The 23672-nt window shown below is 39.3% G+C and overlaps 1 protein-coding gene across 3 annotated transcripts in view; it reads right to left on the bottom strand.

The window, feature by feature from the left end:
- dmap1 (DNA methyltransferase 1 associated protein 1) overlaps positions 1 to 23672 on the bottom strand; it is a 121916-nt gene that overhangs the window by 18995 nt on the left and 79249 nt on the right. For all 3 annotated transcript variants that reach the window (XM_063064434.1, XM_063064433.1, XM_063064435.1), the window contains 3 exons: positions 13961 to 14128; positions 8753 to 8938; positions 2694 to 2765 (listed from right to left, as the gene is read on the bottom strand). In XM_063064434.1, the coding sequence (XP_062920504.1) occupies positions 2694 to 2765; positions 8753 to 8938; positions 13961 to 14128 (426 nt within the window). The remainder of the gene's footprint in view (positions 1 to 2693; positions 2766 to 8752; positions 8939 to 13960; positions 14129 to 23672) is intronic.

Raw genomic sequence — 23672 nt, 5'->3', positions numbered from 1 at the left:
TTATAAAACTCATCTACAATTATTCTATGAATGTAATTACATAATAGTCATTAACAAAAGGTAATTTTGTTGTGCCACTTATTAGCAAACGAATCTTGACCTTTGAGGCCCATGTAAATCAACATTTCCATTGCTTGCAATTAGCTGGCTTGATCATTGATACTTAAGAAAAATGAGGTTATTGCTCAGAAACTCAAAATAAAAGTCACAACTGAAAAGATTAAAAATTTAAAGTAAATGTAGGGAAATTTGCAAACTACAGGAAAAAAAAATGAGACTTTTTGCAAATGGTCCCTAGGAACATTTGATGTTTGAACTGGATGATCACTTTTTTACAGTCATTCCAATAAACAAACTGCAGTATGTTAATCCACAGGAGCTAATGCATTATTAAATGTATTTGGGTAATAAACTCCTTGCTTTGATTAAATAAATTTTGCATACTGACTCGTCTGTACTCATCAGTCTTTAAGACAAATAAACTGACATGGTTAAGTTTTCAGATATGAGTTTTACATTGGTGATATAAATCATGAAATGTTGGTAATGATAGTAAATTAAAATACGCTTTAGCTGTTGACACTGTGTACCCTTTTAATAAATTAGCCCTCCATATTACTGAAGCATGGAACAAGTTTATCTTATATGGCTTAAGAGTTTCTTTTCATCGGATTATCAAGATGATCTTTCAAAATCAGTGAATTTACATGCATCTTGCATTGTAGAAATTTACAAAAATTCTAACATCACGCTTTCTGGCATAATAATTCAGTAATTTTACATGCATGAATAACCTGTAGTTCTACCTTTTCATATTATATCAACAGTGATTGAATCAGATGCAGAAGGTTGGATCTAGACTTCCCAATGTTGACTACTACGCCAAGCCTTTGATAATCCCCAGTTTATCTTGCTAACAACTTCCCAATTCTCACAAACAAAAGCAACACACACAAAATGCTGGAGGAACTCAGCAGGCCAGGCAGCATCAATGGAAAAAAGTGCAGTCAACATTTTGGGCCAAAAGCCTTCTATTATGTTTCAAGTTAGGTAATGTACTTTAAAGATGCTAATGTTACCACTGTTGTTTTTTTTAGGAGAAAGGGAAGAATAGGACAGTCATCGTATGCTCTTTGGTCATTCATAAGAATTAAGCTCAGTCCTCAGTAAAGTCCCTCAAACAGCTCAGGTCATAACCTAAACAAATTTATAGTTTCAAATATCTTCTCAAAATACAAAATCTTTATTAAGTTAGAATAGCACACGGCTGTGAGTTCAGCTGCCTGTTCGACTCACTTTCTACTTATAAATGTGAGGTTGAGTGCTGACAACACCACTGTGCTGACCGAACGAAAGGTGGTGACGAATCAGCATATAGGAGGGAGAGTGCAAAATTGGCTGAATGGTGCCACAACTACAATCCCTCATTCAACGCCAGCAAAGACAAAGAGCTGATTAATGACTTCAGGAGTAGGAAACATTGTGAATCTCTTCTGCAACCTTCCAGCTTAATGACATCCTTCCCATAGCTAGATTACCAGAACTGTACACAATTTTCCAAGTGTGATCTCAACAATATCCTGTTTAAGTTGTAAACTGACATCCCTACTCTTATACTCAATGCCCTGACTGATGATGACAAGCATCCTAAATACCTTCTTCACCACCCTATTTACCTGCGTCACCACTTTCAGGGGACTATGTTTTTGTACTCCTAGGTCTCTCTATTCTACAGCACTCTCCAGGGCCATGCTGTAACTGTCTAAAATCTGTCACGGCTTAAACTCCAAAATGCCACATCATGCGCTTGCCCAAATTAAATTCCATCTGCCATTCCTTGACTCACTTTCCCAATTGCTCTAAATCCTTTTGTAATCTTAAGTAACCTTCTTCATTGTTTATATATATATATTGCACCAACTGCAATTTTACGAACCAAGCAACCTACGTTCTCATTCAAATTGTTATTATAGGTGGCCAACCCTAGGTGGCAGACCCAGCATCAATCCTCCGGCCACAGGCCTCCAACCTGAACAAAAATATCTTCCACAGCATCCTCCGACTCTTACCACAATGCCAGTTTTATATCCCACTGGCTAACCCACCATCAATCACATGTGATCTAACTTTCAGTTCCAACCTACTATGCAAGAACTTGTCAAAGGCCTTGCTAAAATCCGCACAGACAACATCCACCGCCCCTTGGCAAACTCCTTGAAAATCACAATTTAAATTTAAGAGACATAGTTTACATTGCACAAAACCATGCTGACTATTCCCAATCAACGCCTACCTATCCAAATGCAGGTAGATCCCCTCACACCACTAACATTAGATCGACTGGCCTCTCCTCACAGCTAACAGTGATACTAATATCTCTTCAGTGTATAGATTTTCCAGCATACTGCTGAAAAACTACAAGAGGTTGATGCTCTGCTGATGGATTCCAACAGGCTAATGTCAGAACAGGTTCAGCTGATTATAGTAAGAATGTACAGTTACTACATGTTTGGTACGTTTCTGATTGTGAATTTGACCCTCTCACAAGAAAGCTTTGCACTACGATTCAAATCAAATGATTCATATAAAAATTGATAAGTGACACTCCATTAATATCACATTTATACCATTAATATCACATTTATACAATGTCCACCCAGTTTAAACCTTACTGAAAATTTTTAAATCCTTACCCGTTGACTTCGTAATGTGACTCCTGCAGACTTGAAATCTGGAAATTTGATGCCTGCAGTCTCTGGTACAGTCTATAAAACAAGAGTAAACAGAATATATTGGAACAGAATTACATACATTCTTGGAAATCTGAATGCCACACCATTTGTAATTTTTGATCTTGGCTGAGGAATTCTATAGAAGCTTTACATGGGGGAAAAGAACTTAAAAAGCAACAACCAAAATCTAATCAATGCTAAGAGGTTCACAAGTCAATCTTAAATAACTTGTTACACTTTTATTGCAAATGATGCTAACAGACATTTGATTAAGACCAACTCAAAATTATTTAAACTTTCTAGAATGGAACTTGATGAACAAAAATATTTAACCATACTCAGGCTTGCAAACACAAACCTGATTTTTATGCTTTGTCACTCAGTACAATACAGTACAGTAATTTGCACTGATTTAAGGTAGGCCAGGTGCTATATAGCAGCACCAAAAATCCATCAAATGCAGACCAAATGTAGTTTAACTTATTTACTTTTTATAACTTTTGTCAAATGTGGCAAAGCACCAGAATATCTGATTAGGAGTTTAAAAATTGCAGTGGATAACATGGGATTAGCAACAATGTTTGTGTGCAAAATGTTCATACTTGTATAAAATTGCTTAAAAACGTCAATTTAAGCTGGTGGTTTCCAGTATGCATTATCAGCAGTGGAAGTAGAACGAAACACCAGAAGTGTTTGTATACTGTATTAATTTTGTGGTATGTTGGTGTCACTAGCAAGGCCAGCATTATTTCAGGTGGTGAAGATGAGCCACCTCCCTAAGCTATTTCAATACTCTATTATAATGTTGTTGGGTAAGGAATTCCAGGACTTACAGCCACTCATAGTTAATAAATAGCAATATAACTGCAACTCCCTGAAAATCAAGATATTATAGTAATAGAAATACTCAAACAGTCAGGCAACACCTGTGGAAAGAAAAACATTTCAAGTCGAGCATTTCTTCAAAACTAGTTGACTCTTTCTTCTCCCACAAATTCCAGTATTTTCAGTTTTTCTTTTGTAAGTCCATAACACCATAAGACACAGGAGCAGAGTTAGGCCATTCAGCCCACGACTATGCTCCACCATTCCATCATGGCTGATCTCAGATCCCACTCAACCCCATACACCTGCCTTTTGCCACATCTTTGATGGCCTGATCAATCAAGAAACTATTAACTTCCGCCTTAAATATACCCACGGACTTGGCCTCCACTGCAGTCTGTGGCACAGCATTCCACGGATTCATCATTTGCTGGCTAAAAAATTTTCTCCTTACCTCCGTTCTAAAAGGTCACCCTTCTAGTTCTGAATACCCCCACCACAGAAAACATCCTCTCCACATCGACCCAATTTAGTCCTTTCAACATTCGGTAGGTTTCATTGAGATCCCGCCCCCACCACGTTCGTCTAAATTACAGAGAGTACCTGTTCAAAGCTTCCATATGCTTCTCATATGTCAACCCCTTCATTCTCGGAATCATCCTCGTGAACCTACTCTAGACTCTCTCCAATGACAACACATCCTTTGAAATATGGAGCCCAAAACTGTTGACAATACTCCAAGTGTGGCCTAGTCTCTTATAAAGGTTCAGCATCACCTCCTTGCTTTAAATTCTACTCCCCTTAAAATAAGTGCCAACATTGCATTTGCCTTCTTTACAACAAACTCAACCTGTAAATTAACGTTCTGTGAGTCTTGCACAAGGACTCCCAAGTCCCTCTGCACCTCTGATGTTTGAACCTTCATCCTATTTAAATAATACTCTGCACTATTTGTTGCTTTTCCCAAAATGTATTCCACTTGCACTTTTATTGCCCATTCTTCCAATTTGTCTAAGTCCTGCTGCAATCACATAGCTTCCTCAACACTATCTACTCCTCCACCTATCTTTGTATCATCCGCAAAATCTGCCACAAAGCAATCAATTCCATTATCCAAACCACTGACAACTACGTGAAAAGTAGCGGTCCCAATTCTGCCCCTGAGGAACACCAGTAGTCATTTGCAGCCAACCAGAAAAGGTCCCATTTATTCCCAATCGCTGCCTCCTGCTTGTCAGCCAGTCCTCAATCCATGACAGTATCTCTCCTGTAACGCCTTGATTTTATCTTCTTAAGCAGCCTCATGTGTGGTACCTTATCAAATGCCTCCTGAAAATCCAAGTAAATGACATCTACTGCCTTTCCTTTGACCACCCTGCTTGTTACTTCCTCGAAGAACTCTTAACAGATTTCTCAGGCAAGACTTCCCTTTACAGAAATCATGCTGACTTTAGCTTATTTTATCATTAGTCTCCAAGTACTCCAAAATCTCATCCTTAAAAATAGATTCCAACAGTTCCCAACCACTGAGGTTAAGCTAACAGTGTATAATTTCCTTCCTTTGCCTTCCTCCCTTCTTACAGAGTGGAATGACATTTGCAATCTTCCAGTCCTCCAGGACCATGCCAAAATCAAGTGATTCTTATAAGATCATGAGCAATGCATCGGCTATCTCTTCAGCAACCTCTCTCATGACTGGGATGTAGTCCATCTGGTCCAGGTGACTTATCCATCTTAAGACCTTTGAGTTTGCCTAGCACTTTTTCCTTCGTAATAGTAATAGCACTCACTCCTCCTCCCTGACACTCATGGACCTCTGGAACTGCTACAGCCTTCCACAGTGAAGACTGATGCAAAGTACCCATTAAGTTCATCTGGCATTTCTTTGTCCCTCATTACTACCACACCAGCATCATTTTTTAGTGGTCCAGTATGAACTATCACCTCCATTTTACTCTTTATATAATTTAAAAAACCTTTAGTCTCCTGCTTTATATTATTGGCTACTCTGGCCTCATATTTCATCTTTACCCTTCTTATAGCTTTTGTTTTGGTTGCCTTTTGTTGGATTTTAAAAGCTTCCCAATCATCCAACTTCCCACTCACTTTTGCTACCTTATATGCACTTTTCTTGGCTTTTACGCAGTCCTCAACTTCCCTTGTCAGGCACAGTTACCTACCTCTGCCATTTGAGAACAACTTCTTCTGTGGGTCATATCTATCCTGCATCTTGAATTAAAGTATGAATTCAATCATATTATGAACACTGATTCTGAAGGGTTCCTTTACATTAAGCTCCCTAATAAGATCTGTGTTGTTACACAACACCCAACCTAGGATAGCCTTTCCCCAATTAGGCTCGAGCACAAGCTGCTCGAAAAAGCCATCTTGTAAGCATTCAACAAATTCCCTCTCTTGTGATCTGACACCAACCTAATTTTCCCAATCCCCTTGCATATTGAAGTCCCCCATTACAATTGTAACATTACCTTTATTACATGCTTTTGCCAGCTCCCTTTGCAATCTTAACCCCACATCTTGGTTACTATTTGGAGGCCTATATATGATTCCCATTACATTTTTTTAACCCTGGCAGTTTCTTAGCTCCACCCATAAAGATTTGACATTCAATAACCCTATGGCACCTCTTTCTAAAGATGTAATTCCATCTCCTACCAACAGAACCACACCACCACCAATGACTTCCTGCCTGTCCTTTCAATACAAAGTATATCTTTTGATGTTAAGCTCCCAACTATGGCCTTCTTCATGTCATACTGACCAATCTCCAATTGCGCCATGAGTTTGTCCCTCTTATTCCGAATGCTACACGCATTTAAATACAACACCTTCAGTTCTGTATTCTTCACTGTTTTGAAGTTTGCCTCTGTGGTACAATTTAACTCTTTGCTCGGTCTGCATTTGTACCCAATAATTGGCTTCCCTTCCTTACATTCATGTAACACCCATCATCTACTTGTAAACCTGCTGGTTCATCCTCAACTCTACCATACCAGTTCCCATCCTCCAGCCATAATAGTTTAAACCACTCCCAACAGGTCAAATAAAACTGCCCAAAAGAATACTGGTCCCCCTCGGATTCAAGTGCAACCCTTCCCTTTTGTACAGGTCACATCTACCCAAGAAGAGGTTCCAATTATCCAGAAATCTGAATCCCTGCCCCCTGCTCCAATTCTTCAGCTATGCATTTAGCTGCCACCTTATTATATTCCTATTCTCACTGTCACGTGGCACAGGCTGAAATCCTGAGATTATTACCCTTGAGGTCCTGCTTCTCAGCTTTCTTTGTAACTCCATGTATTCTGTTTTCAGAACATCCTCTACTTAAGTCATTGGTACCAATATGTACCAAGACTTCTGGTTGCTCACCCTCCCTTTTCAGGATTTTGTGGACTATAAGACCAAAAAACATAGGAGCAGAATTAGGCCATTCAGCCCATCGAGTTTGCACCAACATTCCATCATGGCTGATCCCAGATCCCACTCAACCCCGTACATCTACCTTCTCGCTATATCCATTGATGCTGTGACCGATCAGGAAACTATCAACTTCCGCCTTAAATATCCACAGACTTGGCCTCCATTGCAGTTTGTAGCAGAGCATTCCACAGATTTACTACTCACTGGCTAAAAAAATTCCTCATTACCTCTGTTCTAAAGGGTCGACCCTCAATTTTGAGACTGTGCTCTCTAGTTCTGGATACCCCAACCATAAGAAACATCCTCTCCACATCCACCCTATCTAGTCCTTTCAACAATCGGTAGAATTCCAATGAGTGCAGGCCCAAAGCTGCCAAATGCTCCTCATATGTTAACCCTTTCATTCCAGGAATCATTCTCGTTAAAATCCTCTGGACTTTCTCCAATGTCAACACATCCTTTCTGAAATATGGGGCCCAAAACTGTTGACAATACTCCAAGTGCAGCCTGTTTTGTTCTGGTGCTGAGCTTCTTATCCACACTTATTCAGGCAGGTGAGGTGTGTTCCATCACTTGTGCCTTATAGATGGATGTCAGGAGACAAGTCACTTAGTTAGGAAATCAAACCTCTAACTCACACTTCCAGTCACAATTATCCAGGATAATCAATTACTATTTTTTACCTGCGATCTATCCCTTTCAAGAGTAAAGGGAAGGAAAGGTACATCACATTCAGAGTTTCTCCGGTTAGCGGACGATTTCCCTCTACACCTGACGTAGTGGGGAACCGCGTACGAGGCAAGTTACAGCAAGCAGTGATTTACCATTGCCTTCTGCTGGGTGAGTTTCCAAAGAGATCACCAGCTCATAATCCAGCACGGATGGAGCAGCGTGCAGGGGAGCCGGCTGGATTCGAACTCGGGACCTTTCGTTCCAAAGTCTGGAACTGATGCCACTACACCACCAGCCGAGTCTCTTTCAAGAGTAAACTTAGAAAATATATTGCTCTTCAAGAATGGTAAAAACTTGGAACTGTTCTGCAAACTTTAATTGAAACTAAGTAAATTGTTAACTTTAAAGCAGAGTATAACCATATTTTATTTAAATATAATTCAATACAAGGGGCATTTCTGCTCTCATAGGTCAGCTTGATTTTATTGAATGACAAAGCAGAATCAAGTTAACACACAAAACGCTGGAGGAACTCAGCAGGCCAGGCAGCATCTATCATAAGGAGTACAGTCAACACTTTGGCCCAAAACGTCGACTGTACTCTTTTCCATAGATGCTGCCTGGCCTGCAGAGTTCCTCCAGCATCTTGTGTGTGTTGCTTGGATTTCCAGCATCTGCAAGTTTTCTCTTATTTGTGATAGAGTCAAGAGGTTAAATGGTTTACGCCTGTTCCTGTTAGGATGGACATTCAGCAAAATTCTCGGCTGAGGAAGCTACTCTGTTTCTCATTCCTAAAATCCTAGGATATGGATTTGTAATCTTTTGCTTCAAAATGAAATAATAATATCAAAAGTTAATCTGTCATTTTAAAGACATGAACCACAAATGCATGTGCATCTATTCCATCTAGTCATTAAATAAATTACCTATAACCAAAGCCAGTGGAATACTTTTATGAAATAGATACTGGAAGAAATAGATCAACATCTGTTTTGGGCAACTGGGAGAAAGATAATGACTATCTTAAAAATTCTATTCTTTTTCTTAAAAAAAGAATTTATGGAGCACTTATGGACTCTCACTGGTTTTTCTGTTTCCTTTTTCTGTGGAAGTTTCTTTTTTGCTGCCTTTCGCTCTGCCCTGCGCATTTCTGTGGTATTGTCTGCAGCTGTGATGAGTTTCTGCAAATCCTGCGTTTTCTTCTCTCGCTCTTTTTTCCTCATTTCAATTTTCCTTAATTCCTGTATTAAGTACTCTTCTTCAGCCACCTACAATTAAAGGAAATAATTAAACATTATTGAAAATATTTCTGATGTCTGGTGGAATAGATGAACAATTTTACTAAAGTCAATTTCTTAGCTAATACACAGTCTTTGGAGATGGACCAACAGGGAATTTGTTTCTCTCTTTAAATTTCCCATTTAAATGTGAGTAACTACATTGTTGTGGATCAGGAGTCACACTCAGACAAAATTCTAAATTCTGTGCCTAAAAACTGAGGAACCACATGTTTCATAACAATCTGCTATTTTTACAAACACCATTATTGATATGAGAATTTTATTCCTGATTTATTTAATTTCCTTGGTTACCTTTAACTGTGTCTCCATATAACATAAAATGTAAAAAAAAATTGTCGACCATCTAGCTCGTTAAGCCTTCCTTTCAACATCATGATTAACCTAATCTCTTACCTAACTCTGCTTTATTCTTGCCTGATCCCCATAACCTTTAATTCCTATGTAGTACAAATGATCTGAGCCTTGAATAAACTTAATAACCTTTAAACTGTACTTCTATGGATAAACAATTCAAAAGACATAGCAACCACTTCAGACCACTAAACAACATGAACTTTTGTTGCGCTCTATTTAACACAAGTATATCCTTATTTAAGTAAGGAGATCACAACTGTATGCAGTACTACAAATATGATCTCACCAATGGTCCCAGAAATGAATTGAATTTGAATTTATTTAAATTTTACATCCGTCCCACTATGTGACGAGTAAAAATCTTTGCGTTATGTCACTATCACAATGTACAAACATTTGAATTTATACGTCTAATGGCTTGTAGAAAGAAGCTGTCCCATAGCCTGTTGGTCCTGGCTTTAATGCTGCGGTACCATTTGCCAGATGGAAACAGCTGAAACACTTTATGGTTGGGATGACTGGTATCCCTGATGACCTTCCAGGCCTTCTTTACACACCTGTTGCTGTAAATGTCCTGAATGGAGGGAAGTTCACATCCATAGATGCGCCGGGCTGTCCATATCACTCCCTGCGGTGTCCAGCGATCAAGGATCAAGGTTGGTGGAGTTCCCGTACCAGGAAGTGATACAGCTAGTCAGAATGCTCTCAATGGTGACCCTGTAGAAGGTCTTAAGGATTTGGGGGCTCATGCTGAACTTCTTCAGTTACCTGAGATGGAAGAGACGCTGTTGTGCATTTTTTTGCCACGCAGCCAGTGTGTACGGTCCAGCAGTCCAGGTGAGATCTTCGGTGATATGTATACCAAGGAACTTGAAACTACTCAGCATCAACTGCAGTCCCACTGATGCTGATTGGGGTGAGCATGTCTCCGTTCCTCCTGTAATCCACGATCAGCTTTTTCGTTTTTTGGACATTGAGGGAGAGGGTGTTAACCTCTCCTCTGTAGGCTGTCTTGTCATTGCTACAAAAAAGGCCCATCAATGTCCTATCAAGTCTGGAGGGAATTATGGTATTCATACCGAACTATAGTCCAGGAACATCATTCTAACGTATGCATCCCTTTTCTCCAGGTGAGCGAGGACAGCGTGTAGTGCTGTGGCTATGGCGTCATTGGTAGACTAGCTCCTTCAGTAGTCAAATTGTAGGGGTCCAGTATGGGTGGTAGCATGCTGCAGGTGTAAGTCTTTAACCAGCCTCTGAGAGCATTCGCTTACAACTGAGGTGAGTTCAACAGAGCGCCTATCATTCAGCCATGCTACCTGAGGTACAGGGACAACGATGGATGATTTGAAACAAGAGGGCACTACACACTGGGAAAGGGAGAGATTAAAAATGTCCGTAAGCACACCAGCCAGCTGTTTCGCACACACTTTAAGGTCCCGTTTTGGGATGCCATCCTTGCAGCTATTGACACGTAGGAATGTTCTACGTACCTCAGCCTTGAAGATGACGAAGGAGCAGGTTTCGTCAGCGGCTCTCCTCAGGGGTTCAGTCTTATCAACCTGAAATCGAGCATGAAAAAAGTTGGCTCATCCAGAGTGAGGCAGCAATATTGGTTGTAGTGCTGTGTTTCCTCTTGAAGTCCAAGATGGTGTGCAGTCCTTGCCATATGCTGCATGTGTCATTGTTGTAGTTGTAACAGATTTTGTCCCCATGTTGCCATTTTGCCAACCTGATGGTTCTATGCAAATCACAGTTGCATCTCTTGAGCTCCTATTGGGCCTCCGGAGGCAAAGGCTTTATCCCTTGTGCTGAGAACAACGCGCACTGAACTATTTATCCAAGGCTTCTGGTTTGGGTAGAGCCGGACTGATTTTTGGGGAACAATGACTTCAATGCACTTCTGAATGAAGCTTGTGACCGCCTCCACGTATTCAGAGATGATCTCAGCTCGAAATACCTCCCAGGTGACGTTTTCAAAGCAGTCTTGTAACATTGGGTCTGATTGGTTGGACTAGCAGTGGATGGTTTTCACTATGGCTGCTTCCTGTTTCAGTTTCTGCCTGTAGGCGGGCAGAAGCAAGATGGAGGAATGATCAGGTTTTCCAAATGGAGAGTGGAGAAATGCACTGTAGGCATTGCAGAAGGAAGAGTAGCATTGCTTCCTCCCTATGTGCTCACTTCGACGTATTGGCAGAACTTCGGGTAAGCTCTAGTCAGCGACACTAGGTTAAAGTCGCCAGCAATGATGAAAGCAGCCTCTGGATGTGTGGTTTCATGGATATTAATGGTTTTGCATAGTTCATTGAGAGCCAGGTTAATACCAGCCTGTAGTGGGAGCTGTAATAATAACAGATGTGAATTCGCTCGGCAGCCAGAAAGGTCGACATAGCAGCATAAGGTACTCCAGATCTGGGGAGCAAAAGGATTTGAGGGAATGCACACTACCTGGGTCGCACCAACCTTTGTTCACTATGAAACGTACTCCTCCACCGTTACTTTTCCCAGAGAGGTCTTTAGACCTGCCCGTTCTGAACAAAGAGAACTCGATGGGTTCAATGGCTTGGTCTGGTATCTCCTCCAACAACCAGGTTTTGGTAAAGCACAATATGTTACAGTGCTCTATTTCCCATCGGTAGGAGATTTGGGCTCTCAGCTCACACAGCTTGTGGTCCAGAGACTGTACGTTGGCCAGGAGTATGCTAGGGAGCAGCGGCCGATTTGTCCACCATCTTAACCTAACCAAGATGCTGGCTGTTCTTCCTCAGCTCTGGCAACGAATCCTTAGTAATGCTGGTGTGGTGAATGCACCTCCCATGGTTCATGCAATCAGACTTCATTTTCTCACCAATCTTTTTATTATCTGCAAACTTAGATACACTTGCTTAAAAAGCGACCTCCAAGGCTGGAAGTTAATTTTTTCAAGATACTTCTGTTTTGCAAGAAATAGTGATAGCAAGACTTCCATACACTTCTACTCCAAGCCCCATGCGATTACAACAATAACAACTGACATCATTCAATAATATGATAATTGATCCAACCTTCACTACATTTTAGTTGTTTCTCCATATTCCTTTAAAACCAATTCAAAACAAATTACTTCAAATTTCCTTTCTGTACTCCATCAATTAACTCTTTGTCCACACATTTAAACTACCTACCCCACTTTGTGTTTGTCTCAGACTATTTTCTCACTTATCTCTTTATTATCTGCAAGCTTAGACACACATGCTTAAAAAGTGACCTCCAAAGCTGTAAATTTAATATTCCAAGATACTTCTCATTTACAAGAAACAAGCAAAATGGAAATAAAAACAGGCAAGGTTATTCTGATATTATAGGATAGATGAAAAGCAGCAGAGAAGAATCCTATCTCAGGAAACCAAGTAGTTGAATCAACAAGGGCCAGAAAATATTTGGTGCCCTCTGATTCAGTAGTTCAAGTCACACAAATCTCAAGAGTGAATTAAAAAAATATACAAGTGTATGTACGGGACAATGTCAAAAATCCTGGTGGACTTTAATCTACATCTAGACTGTGCTGGTTTAACAGAAGACAGAAAACCTCTAGAAAATAATGAACTATGGTGCTTAAAGAAATAAGCATTCGCTGAAAATAAAACACCGGAAAAAGTAATAGGACTCATAAATCTTCAAGATATGATGACATGCATTCCCAATGTTTTTGAAGAGATGGGGATACGGATATTGGATGAACAAGCGGTCATATTGCAAAATTCCAGATTCTATAATACTTGGAATTTTGAAAAATCATAAATATAATCCCACTACTTAGGAAAGCAGAAAATTAAAAACAAAGACCTCTCAATCAGTAGGCAGAGAAAATATTTGAATCCAATATTAATACTTGAAAATTATTAACAGGGGTGAATAAACATGAATTTGTGAAAAGAAAATCACATTTCACAAATGTCTATCACTTTTCTACCATAGAACCCTTTAATCTAATTTCCTAAACTATACTAGCCAACTCACACCTCATTTCAAGATAAACGACTTTAAGTCTAGTTTCAGACACAGATTTCTCCTTCTTGTACTGAATGTGAAAATCTTACACCATGATCACTTTCTTCTGCAGTGTCCTAAACTATGAGATTACTAATTAATCCCTTCTCCTCAACCCATAGATTAAAAATATGTATTTCTCTGGTTGGATCCATAATCCCTTGTTCTAAGAAGTATGATAAAATTACTGCAACCTCTCAATTGTTACTCCGATAAGAAACAGCATACCATTGGTATGCTACTGAAATGTGATTTTTTTTTAATATAGAAATCATTTAGGTACACATGACAGCAGGTTTATATGATTCTCATAAAGGAAATAAAGAACTTTTCTTTACCCTTACATTTGATGTCAGAAAAATCAACTGATCTTTTCGTTCACATGGTAGGAGACCTGATACATAGTTTAACTTAAAAAAAAATTGTTGTAGGAACCAGATTCACAGTCCAGATGAAGGGACTTGACCCAAAATGTCACTGTCCATTTGTCCAACATCTTCAGTCTCTCGTGTCTCCACACATTTTAAGTATTTTATTTCTTTTTCATCTCAACTGCAAAACAAAGTTTCACCTTTTATTATACATATGCAGAGCAGAAATCTTTACCTGCTCTGGTGTTCTGTTGTACAATCTCTCAAGCTGCTCTTTTCTCCGTCTCTCATGTCCAGCATCAAAAACAGAAAGCTTAGGATCAGAACCAGGTGGGGCTCGGATCTTTGTTAACTTTGCACAAATGCTATAATATCGCTCTTTCAGATCTTCCACTGAACGTTTCTATAAAAAAAGAGGTTAGGGATTTAATAAATAACCTGACAATCAAGCGTGTGCCAAAATGTATGAAATACTTTTTACAGGCTGTGCCTCAGTAGCCCAGAAATTAATGTTACCAGCAATTGACAGAGCAGAAAACAAGATGAATCTATTTCATGGATCATACATGGACCTGGAACCCTGGTCATTAACATATGGGACTGACTGTTTTCTTTAGGATTGAATATATATTTAAACGTATCCTCTCAGATCTGTGTGGTGCTTTTATGGAGTATAAATGGCAATTCTCAGTGATCTTAACATATTTTCTGATCTGGTGACTCCACCCTAGATTAATAGGGATCTGTGCCATTGTCAATATGACCCACTAGGTGAAATAATTTTCTACAATACACAGTCAAAACTGGTCATAAGTTTGGCCCTATATCAAGTACTGTGGCTCAGTGAGAACAATGTGGCTCTAAAATTTAATCTGTTGTCTGTCTATCTAACCAACTGTCATTAGTGTTTACTAACCACATAATAATAACAGGGCCTCTAAGAAATGTGTGTCTGCACGGGATCAAAAAAGGCTGCAGAAAGTTGTGAACTCAGTCAGCCCCATCACGGGCACAAGCCTCCCCAGCATCCAGGACATGCCCTCTTCTCATTGCTACCATCAGGGAGAAGGTACATGAGCCTGAAAGCACACACTCAATGATTTAAGAATAGCTTCTGCCCTTCTGCAATCAAATTTCTGAATGGACACTGAACCCATAAACACTACCTCATTATTTTATTCTGTTTTTTCCACTACTTATTTAACTGTAATTTACAGTTTTTATGTATTGCAATGTACCAATGCCACATAACAAGAAATTTTTACAATATATGCCAGCGATATTAACCTGATTCTGACTTCATCTTGGCTATGAGTGCAAAAGCAAATAAGTTAACCTACATCTTTATGTCACTGGTTAAGCCTCTACCTTGTGCCTAATACCAGGCACAACATTGGAGCAAAGGTATGATGGAAGCAGATCAAACTTACTGAAATACACCAGAGTGAGTAATATCAATTATGCTGAAGGTCAAAAAATGCTAGCTTTAGTCCTATTAAAGCAAAAGTTATGGAAAGATTTAGTGGAGATGTTCAAAACTTATGAATGGTTATCATGGAATGCCTCCAGGGAAAGTTTCCACAAGTAGGATCAATAGCCAATGGACACAAATAAGTACCTGCAAAAGAACCCATCCATGTACATTGCCCAAAATTTGGTTGAGCAGAATATTTTTTTAAATTCCCAAAAGCAATGTAAAAAAAAACTTGAAAACAATAAATTTGCAAGGTTGTGGGGAAAGAGCTGGAGAGTGGGGCTAATTGAACAACATTTCCGAAAATTAGACACAGAAATTAGTCATTGAAAGTGGGCATGCAGGTACAGCAGGCGGTGAAAAAGGCGAATGGTATGCTGGCATTTATAGCAAGAGGATTCGAGTACAGGAGCAGGGAGGTACTACTGCAGTTGTACAAGGCCTTGGTGAGACCACACCTGGAGTATTGTGTGCAGTTTTGGTTCCCTAATCTGAGGAAAGACATCCTTGCCATAGAGGGAGTACAAAGAAGGTTCACCAGATTGATTCCTGGGATGGCAGGACTTTCATATGAAGAAAGACTGGATGAACTGGGCTTGTACTCGTTGGAATTTAGAAGATTGGGGGGGGGATCTGATTGAAACGTATAAGATCCTAAAAGGATTGGACAGGCTAGATGCAGGAAGATTGTTTCCGATGTTGGGGAAGTCCAGAACGAGGGGCCACAGTTTGAGGATAGAGGGGAAGCCTTTTAGGACCGAGATTAGGAAAAACTTCTTCACACAGAGAGTGGTGAATCTGTGGAATTCTCTGCCACAGGAAACAGTTGAGGCCAGTTCATTGGCTATATTTAAGAGGGAGTTAGATATGGCCCTTGTGGCTACGGGGGTCAGGGGGTATGGAGGGAAGGCTGGGGCGGGGTTCTGAGTTGGATGATCAGCCATGATCATAATAAATGGCGGTGCAGGCTCGAAGGGCCGAATGGCCTACTCCTGTACCTATTTTCTATGTTTCTATGAAACAATGGGCCAAATAGCCTCCTTCCATACCACAGGATTGAATGGCCAAAAAAAGAAGCATTGCAGTAACTGTTGGTTGAGTATTAAAGGTGCCAATTTGTTTTAAAGTTTCATGTACAATATATACATATGTATTTGGGCATATGTTATCCACTGTATTTAGAAAAAGAGGACCACACAATACACTTCCAAAACAGTCATCCAAGTTGTGTTGAAGATGAAAGAGATGGTAGATGCTGAAATCTACAAAACAGGAACAATGCAGGAAGAACTCAGTAGGTCAAGCAGAACCCATGGATGCAAAAGGTGCAAATTGATGATTCAGGACTATGCAAGGTCTTGCTATGAAACTCTGACCTACGCCCTTTGCCTTCTTGACTTACTGAGTTCTTACAGCAATCTTTTTTATTCAAATTATTGCATTCATGTAACATTCATTTGAAATCAATGCTGCCAAATTGGTTGGATGATGGGAGGTTATCTGGCATCTGAAATACACAATTTAATGAGAAGACCAATTACTGAATGACGGTCTAGAAGGAAAATTAGGTACACAATATGTGCTGCTGTATGGAGTGAGGATAATATTGGAATTTGAGCTTACGCCAATGGTAACATTACAAGTAAGTTTTAGACAAAACCTGGAGCTGTTAGATTTGGAATTTGGTGGCCACTACTTTAGGTATAAAAAATACCAGGAAGAATGTGGAAAGGGTCCTTCTATGCAGGACTTCTTGCTAACAGAGTGAGGGCTTGGAGAGCGTGAAGGTCCTTGTCTGAAGTAGCAACATTCTTACTTCCAGGAGAAACTTTCCCGGGAAATATTCACATTGCATTGGCAAGTGAGCAATGCAAAAGCAAGAATTACAGTTGAAGTCATAAGTTTACACCTTAGCCAAATATATTTAAACTCACACATCAAAGTTGCTGGTAAATGCAGCCAGCAAGTTTGACTGCTGCGTTCACCAGCAACTTTGATGCGTGTTGCTTTAATTTCCAGCATCTGCAGAATTCCTCGTGTTTACATTTAAACTCAGTTTTTCACAATTCCTGACATTTAATCCTAGAAAACATTCCCCATCTTAGGTCAGTTAAGATCACTACTTTATTTTAAGAATGTGAAATGTCAGAATAATAGTAGAGAGAATGATTTATTTCAGCTTTTCTTTCTTTCATCACATTCCCACTGGGTTAGAAGTTTACATATACTTTGTTAGTATTTGGTAGCATTGCCTTTAAATTGTTTAACTTGGGTCAAATATTTTGGGTAGTCTTCCACAAGCTTCTCACAATAAGTTGCTGGAATTTTGTTCCATTCCTCCAGACAGAACTGGTGGAACTGAGTCAGGTATGTAGGCCTCCTTGCTCGCACACGCTTTTTCAGTTCTGCCAACAAATTTTCTATCGGATTGAGGTCAGAGCTTTGTGATGGCCACTCCAATACCTTGACTTTGTTGTCCTTAAGCAATTTTGCCACAACTTTGGAGGTATGCTTGGGGTCACTGTCCATCTGGAAGACCCATTTGTGACCAAGCTTTAACTTTCTGGCTGATGTCTTGACATGTTGCTTCAATATATCCACATAATTTTCCTTCCTCATGATGCCATCTATTTTGTGAAGTGCACCAGTCCCTCCTGCAGCAAAGCACCCCCACAACATGATGCTGCCACACCCATGCTTTACGGTTGGGATGGCGTTCTTCAGCTTGCAAGCTTCACCCTTTTTCCTCCTAACATAACGATGGTCACTATGGCCAAACAGTTCAATTTTTGTCTCATCAGACCAGAGAACATTTCTCCAAAAAGTAAGATCCACAATTTTTTTTTCCCCTGAGGTCTTGGCTGATTTCTTTTGACTTTGTTTGTAATCTTCTGGCCCACTGGAATTGTGATATAGTCAATTAAAGGTGAAATAATCTGTCTGTAAACAACTGTTGAAAAAATCACTCATGTCATGCACAAAGTAGATGTCCTCAATGTCTTGCCAAAACTATAGTTTGCTAATATGAAATCTGTGGAGTGGTTAAACAATGAGTTTTATTGACTTCAACCTAAGTGTATGTAAACTTCCGACTTCAACTGTATATACTTGTAGATTTCCTGTGGGTTTCCTTCTCATGAATCAGATATTTTGAATGCTGTGGTGAGACAATAAAATAAGCGGAACAAATGTACAAAAAGCCATGAGTACTCAACAGTTTAGGCAGCTATTATAGTGAAAAATAAAGCTAATATTTCAGATTAAGGAACATTTATCAGAACCGGAAATGTGAAAAAACAAGGATAGTTATGCTGCAGAAAGGGAAACTGATGTCAAAAATACAAGGAATGTTTGAGAAAAGGTACAGATCAAAGTTATCAAGATAACTGTTACTTTATATACAAGTAGTTGCAGACCCTTTGTTAGGCCTGTATCCCTGCTGTAATGCTCTATTACATAAAAGAATTAAAGGAATAAATTGATCTATAATATACAATAACATCTGTGGTATGGAAAGGAAGAAAAAGAACTGCTTTCTCAAGAGTTTAGTTAAACAGCAAGTCCTAAGGGCTGCAACAAGCACGATAAAGTGCAATTCCTCAAGCAGTATAAGCAGCCAAACGTAGAGAAGTCACAGTGAGAGTTAATGGAGAGTTAAAGTGGCACGTGATGGGAAGCTTAAAGTTCATGCTTACAGATAGATCAAAAGTATTCCGTAAAGTGGTCACCTAACTAGCATTTGATTTATTCCACGTAAAAGTGAACACAGTGAAAACCAAACATAATGCACTAGACTGGAAGAAGCACAAGCAAATTTTACTTTACCAAAAGGAACCATTTAAAATGATGGATCAAAGGAACAAGGTAAAAAAGCATGTATTTCATCTCCATGGTTGAATGGCAAACTGTTGTGGGAAAGGGAGTAGTTTGTGGAAAACGAAGAAGGGTGGAGGAGGAAGTGTTCACCTTTTTGGGATAAACAAACTATAAGTATGATTAATGACAAATCATCCAGAAGCTACATAACAGGAGTATAAAATTTTAAAATAATATTATTAGATTACCATAGTTAACTTGTAAAGAATTATTATTATTACTTAGAAATACAAAAGAAACTGAAGAGTAGTGGTTAGTGCAATAGCTCAAGGTGTTTAAAGTTCAATTCTGGTGCCGTTCTGTAAGGAGTCTATACATGTCCTTCCCGTGGAATGCATGCATTTTCTCCAGTTTCCTCCCACAGTCCAAATGATGTATTGGGTAGGTTAACTGGTCATTGCAAATTGATCCGTGATTAGGTTAGGGTTAATTGTGTTTGTCGGGGAGTTGCATGGCTCAAAGGGAGGGCCTACTTGGGGAGGGGAGGGGAAATGTTTTTGATAATATTACCCATCGTGGACTGTTAACTCGTATCAATAAAAAAATCTACTCTTGGAAACTGATAACTACTATGATTGACAGTTCTCAATCCCTAAGGCAGGGAAGATTGGAATCTTCATTCTCCCCTCTCACCCACCAGGAAGCAAAGGTTCAAATCTTCTTAGCACTAACTCCCAAAGTACAGGGAAATGAAGATTCTTGATGTTCCTGCATTCAGTTAGTCTGAAAGCAGAGGAGCACGGGAACATTACTCAGGAACAGGAAACACTGTCCACAAAAGATTTGAGAGATGGCAAAACACCATCCCCAACTTAGACAGTAGTTAAAGCTATGAAGGATTTAAATGTTTTTAATGTGATAGTTAAAAATTAAATAAAATATAAAAGTTAACTTGAAAAATTATAAAAGTCACAAATAATTAAGACCCTTAGCCTGAAATAGATAATATGCAGTCAGACAATCACCAATGCAAAGTGGGATTTTGTATCAAATCTGATGCAGTATTAGAGTGGAAATCTCAGCAAGAGAGAGCCTTTAAGGAGCTGGATGCCAGGGAAGGTTAACAATGAAGATAAATGAATCTGTTGGCACTCATCTAAATCTTTCAGTTGAATTTGGGTCTCCCATGCTTTTTCCTTGTTTCCACTTAGATGAGTAATTGCCAGTGGTTTGCATTGCCAACAAGGTTGGGACTTGTTAGATTGAGTTTTTGGGTAGATGATTCATTTACAACTAAATGACTCTGGCCACCAGTCTTCTGTTAGACAAAGTACTGTGGATTGAGTTCACAACAATGCATTTCCTAAAAGCTGTGAATATCAGAATACTAGCCAGATGCTGCAGGTGGAAGTGGGAAGTTTACAGGTAGTTTTGAAGACAGCCTTATCTATACTTTATAATATTAATTGTCCTCTATGTAAGCACGTAAAATACCAAATAAATGTATTGTGGATTTGACTTGCACTCCTAAAGGCTGTGAGTACCAACCCAGATATGTTGGTGTCGGGAGGAAAGGATGAAGTCAGAAGGTGTGATGTTTTGTATGTAGCTTCAAAAGGAAGCACTGTCTATGGATTATCTACAACTTTGTAAATAGTGATTGCCCTTTGTGTTCAGCATATAAATATCAAGCCCACATTGGGCTAGCAGACCTTTCTACCGAAAGCGTCTCCTTCCGTATGATGCCTGCTGTACCTTGTTGTGTCGAATAAAGAAGCTGCTTTGTATCTCCCAGTAACTCTGCCTCTCCCGTGATTTCATCCACCCCACAACAGGACTCTTATGTATAAATTCGGTTAGCAAAGTCCATTCAAGAAATAAACAAGTATGGCAGTAGCAGTTTATCTTAGAAAAATAACAAAACAAGCCTCAAATAATTCTATGATTTCATACTTCGACCAATGAATATGCATACTTAGCATGCTAAATCAACCACAATGGTGTTATTTTCTACATTTTCAAGAGAACATTAAGTTGAAGCAAATAATACTTGCACTGAAACCAATGTTAAGTTGAAATAAATTATGTTCATTTACCCTATAAACAATTAATAAATATATACAGTCTCAGCTCATTTCAGTGTTAACCAATTCAATGAAGTAGTGTTTGTGGGGGAATGTACAAAAATCACAACATACAGTTTGTATAACAAGGTGTGCATCAGAGGCCAGTGATGGTGCAGTCTTATTACTGTAGCTGCTGGTTTCGAGATTACTACAAGTTCAGCTACTGATTGAGAAAGTAGTTACTTGATTATTAGAAATACAAGTCTGCAGGAAGCTGTTCGACAAATGATGATGACAGTTGAGATGACCTACTCATTCAGAATATCTATCACTAACCTGAAATTTGTTAAGAGTCTTTACGATGTATTGAAAAAGGCCAATTGGAATAATATGCAGGACCTGATTTTGCCATTACTTGAGACTCTTTTGCTAAGAAATGCATGAACAGTTTCACTTATTGTGCAAGAAGGAAGGAAAAAAAATTGGGCTTTCTTGCAAGCTTCTCATATCTCTATGTCAATATCCTGGATCGATGCATGTTCGGTTGCTAGGTTAAGAAAGGAGATATTTGATATCCTGTTAGTTAGTTGCTCTCGTTACTAGCTGAGCAAACAATCTGCCTTACTATGGTTGATATTATGCAAAGATCCTAAATAAGATTGTTATTGAGTCATACTGTGTAGCTAATAATTACTAAGTAAAACAAAGAATATCCAATATTGCAGCTCAGGAACTTCCTTTAATTTGACAATAGTCTTATACATTAATATTATTTTTCCAACATTAATTTTCAAAAAACCTAAATGTTGATGCCCAGGATGCATTTTGAGGCACATGTAGCTACAACTGATAACATTATACTTCAGATATATCAAGCATTCAATCTTAAATTTCCACTTTACTACAAACAAGCTCCAATGAACTGGACCAACGCGAAATTTATGATAAATGTAAGCAATTTCTTCTACAATAAATCCTGCTACTCAGGTGATCCAGCATGAAATTCTTTTGCCATGCTGCAGTCCCCAATCATTATACCAGAACTCAGAAACAGTTTAATCCATATAAATTGCTTACAACACTAAGTTGATAAAACAGGTTCATTCCTAGGTCCACCTACAACAACAAACAGAAGAGATTCTGCAGATGCTGAAATCAAGAGTAACACTGCAAGTTAGGCAGCTTCTATGGAAAGGAATGAAGGGGAAGGGAAGGGAAAATGATAGATGGAAAAGATAAAGAGCTAAAGAATAAGGAATCTGATAGGAGAGAGGTCCATAGGAAAAATGGAAGGAGGAGGTGAGGTGATAACCAGGTGAAGAGAAGAGGTAAGAAAGAAACCAGAGTGAGGAATGAAAAAAGGAAGGGGGAGGGGGAAAATTACTATAAATTCAAGAAATTGATGTTCATGCCATCAACTTGGAGACTACCCAGACAGAATATCAGGTGTTGCTCCTCCAACTTGAGCGTGGCCTCATCATGGCAGTAGAGGAGGCCAACGAGGGACATGATGGAATTTGATTCCTTCTTCATCAGCCCTTTACCTTTTCCACATAACACTTCCCCTTCCCCACCTTCTTTCTTTGGTTTCTTCACCCTGCCTTTCTGGTCCTGGAAGTGTCTCGGCCTGAAACATTAACTGTTTATTCCTTTTCATAGATGCTGCCTGACCTGCTGAGTTCTTCAAGCATTTTGTATGTGTTACTCCAGCTACAACAATGTGTTTTGGCAGAAATGCACTGGTGGCTTTGAATATTATCCTGTCATTTGTTTCAGTGGAGGAATTGTAAAAAAGAATTGAATTTGTAGCTTAAAAAAAGTGTTGTGGCTAAATTAAAAAATCTTGCATATTCTGCTGGTTTCTCTAATGTTAATTCAGGATCGTAAAAACAGTAAACCAGAACTTGAAGAATCATCTAAAAATAAGTGCTTTAAGTTATAGAAAGAGAACTTACATTTCTATAGTGCCTTTCATGATCTTCCATTATGTCCAACAATACTTTTTAAAAATTGTTGTAAATGGCGGGAGGAGAGACAGCGGCGCACCGTGCGTGCGCAGCCCTCTAGTGAAAAATGATATCATATCTGTTAAATAGGGGACGTGGACAATTCTGATTTGATGGAGAGGGATGTGAAAGCACAGAAGAACGTCTGGAGAAATTTCTGAAATGCTCGTTTGCTGCTGTCGTTACTGCGTGGTCGGGAATCTTTCAGAGGGTAGGCCTCAAAATCCCCGGCTTTGCCTGCTGTTGGCGACCGAGGTTGAGGTCGAATCGTTCGGACAGAGATGGCGCACAGTACTCGGTGTCGGAGAGCTGATCAGAGCTCAAAGATTCCAGATGACTCAGAGTCGGACTGTGGTCGGCATGGCAGGGAGAGTTCTTCCTTCTCTAGTCTGCATGAGATGTGGGATATTAGAGAGACTTTGAACTTTTACTGTGCTCATGGACTTCTTCATCAAGTTGCACTGTTGTAACTATATGTTATAATTATGTGGTTTTGTCAGTTTTTTCAGTCTTGGTCAGTCCTGTGTTTTGTGATATCACACCGGAGGAAATATTGTTTCATTTCTTAATGCATGCATTACTAAA

Source organism: Mobula hypostoma, chromosome 12 (genome assembly GCF_963921235.1).
Source record: "Mobula hypostoma chromosome 12, sMobHyp1.1, whole genome shotgun sequence".
NCBI lineage: Eukaryota > Metazoa > Chordata > Chondrichthyes > Myliobatiformes > Myliobatidae > Mobula > Mobula hypostoma.
The sequence above is the reverse complement of the archived record's forward strand: the minus strand, read 5'-3'. Positions and strand labels throughout refer to the sequence as shown.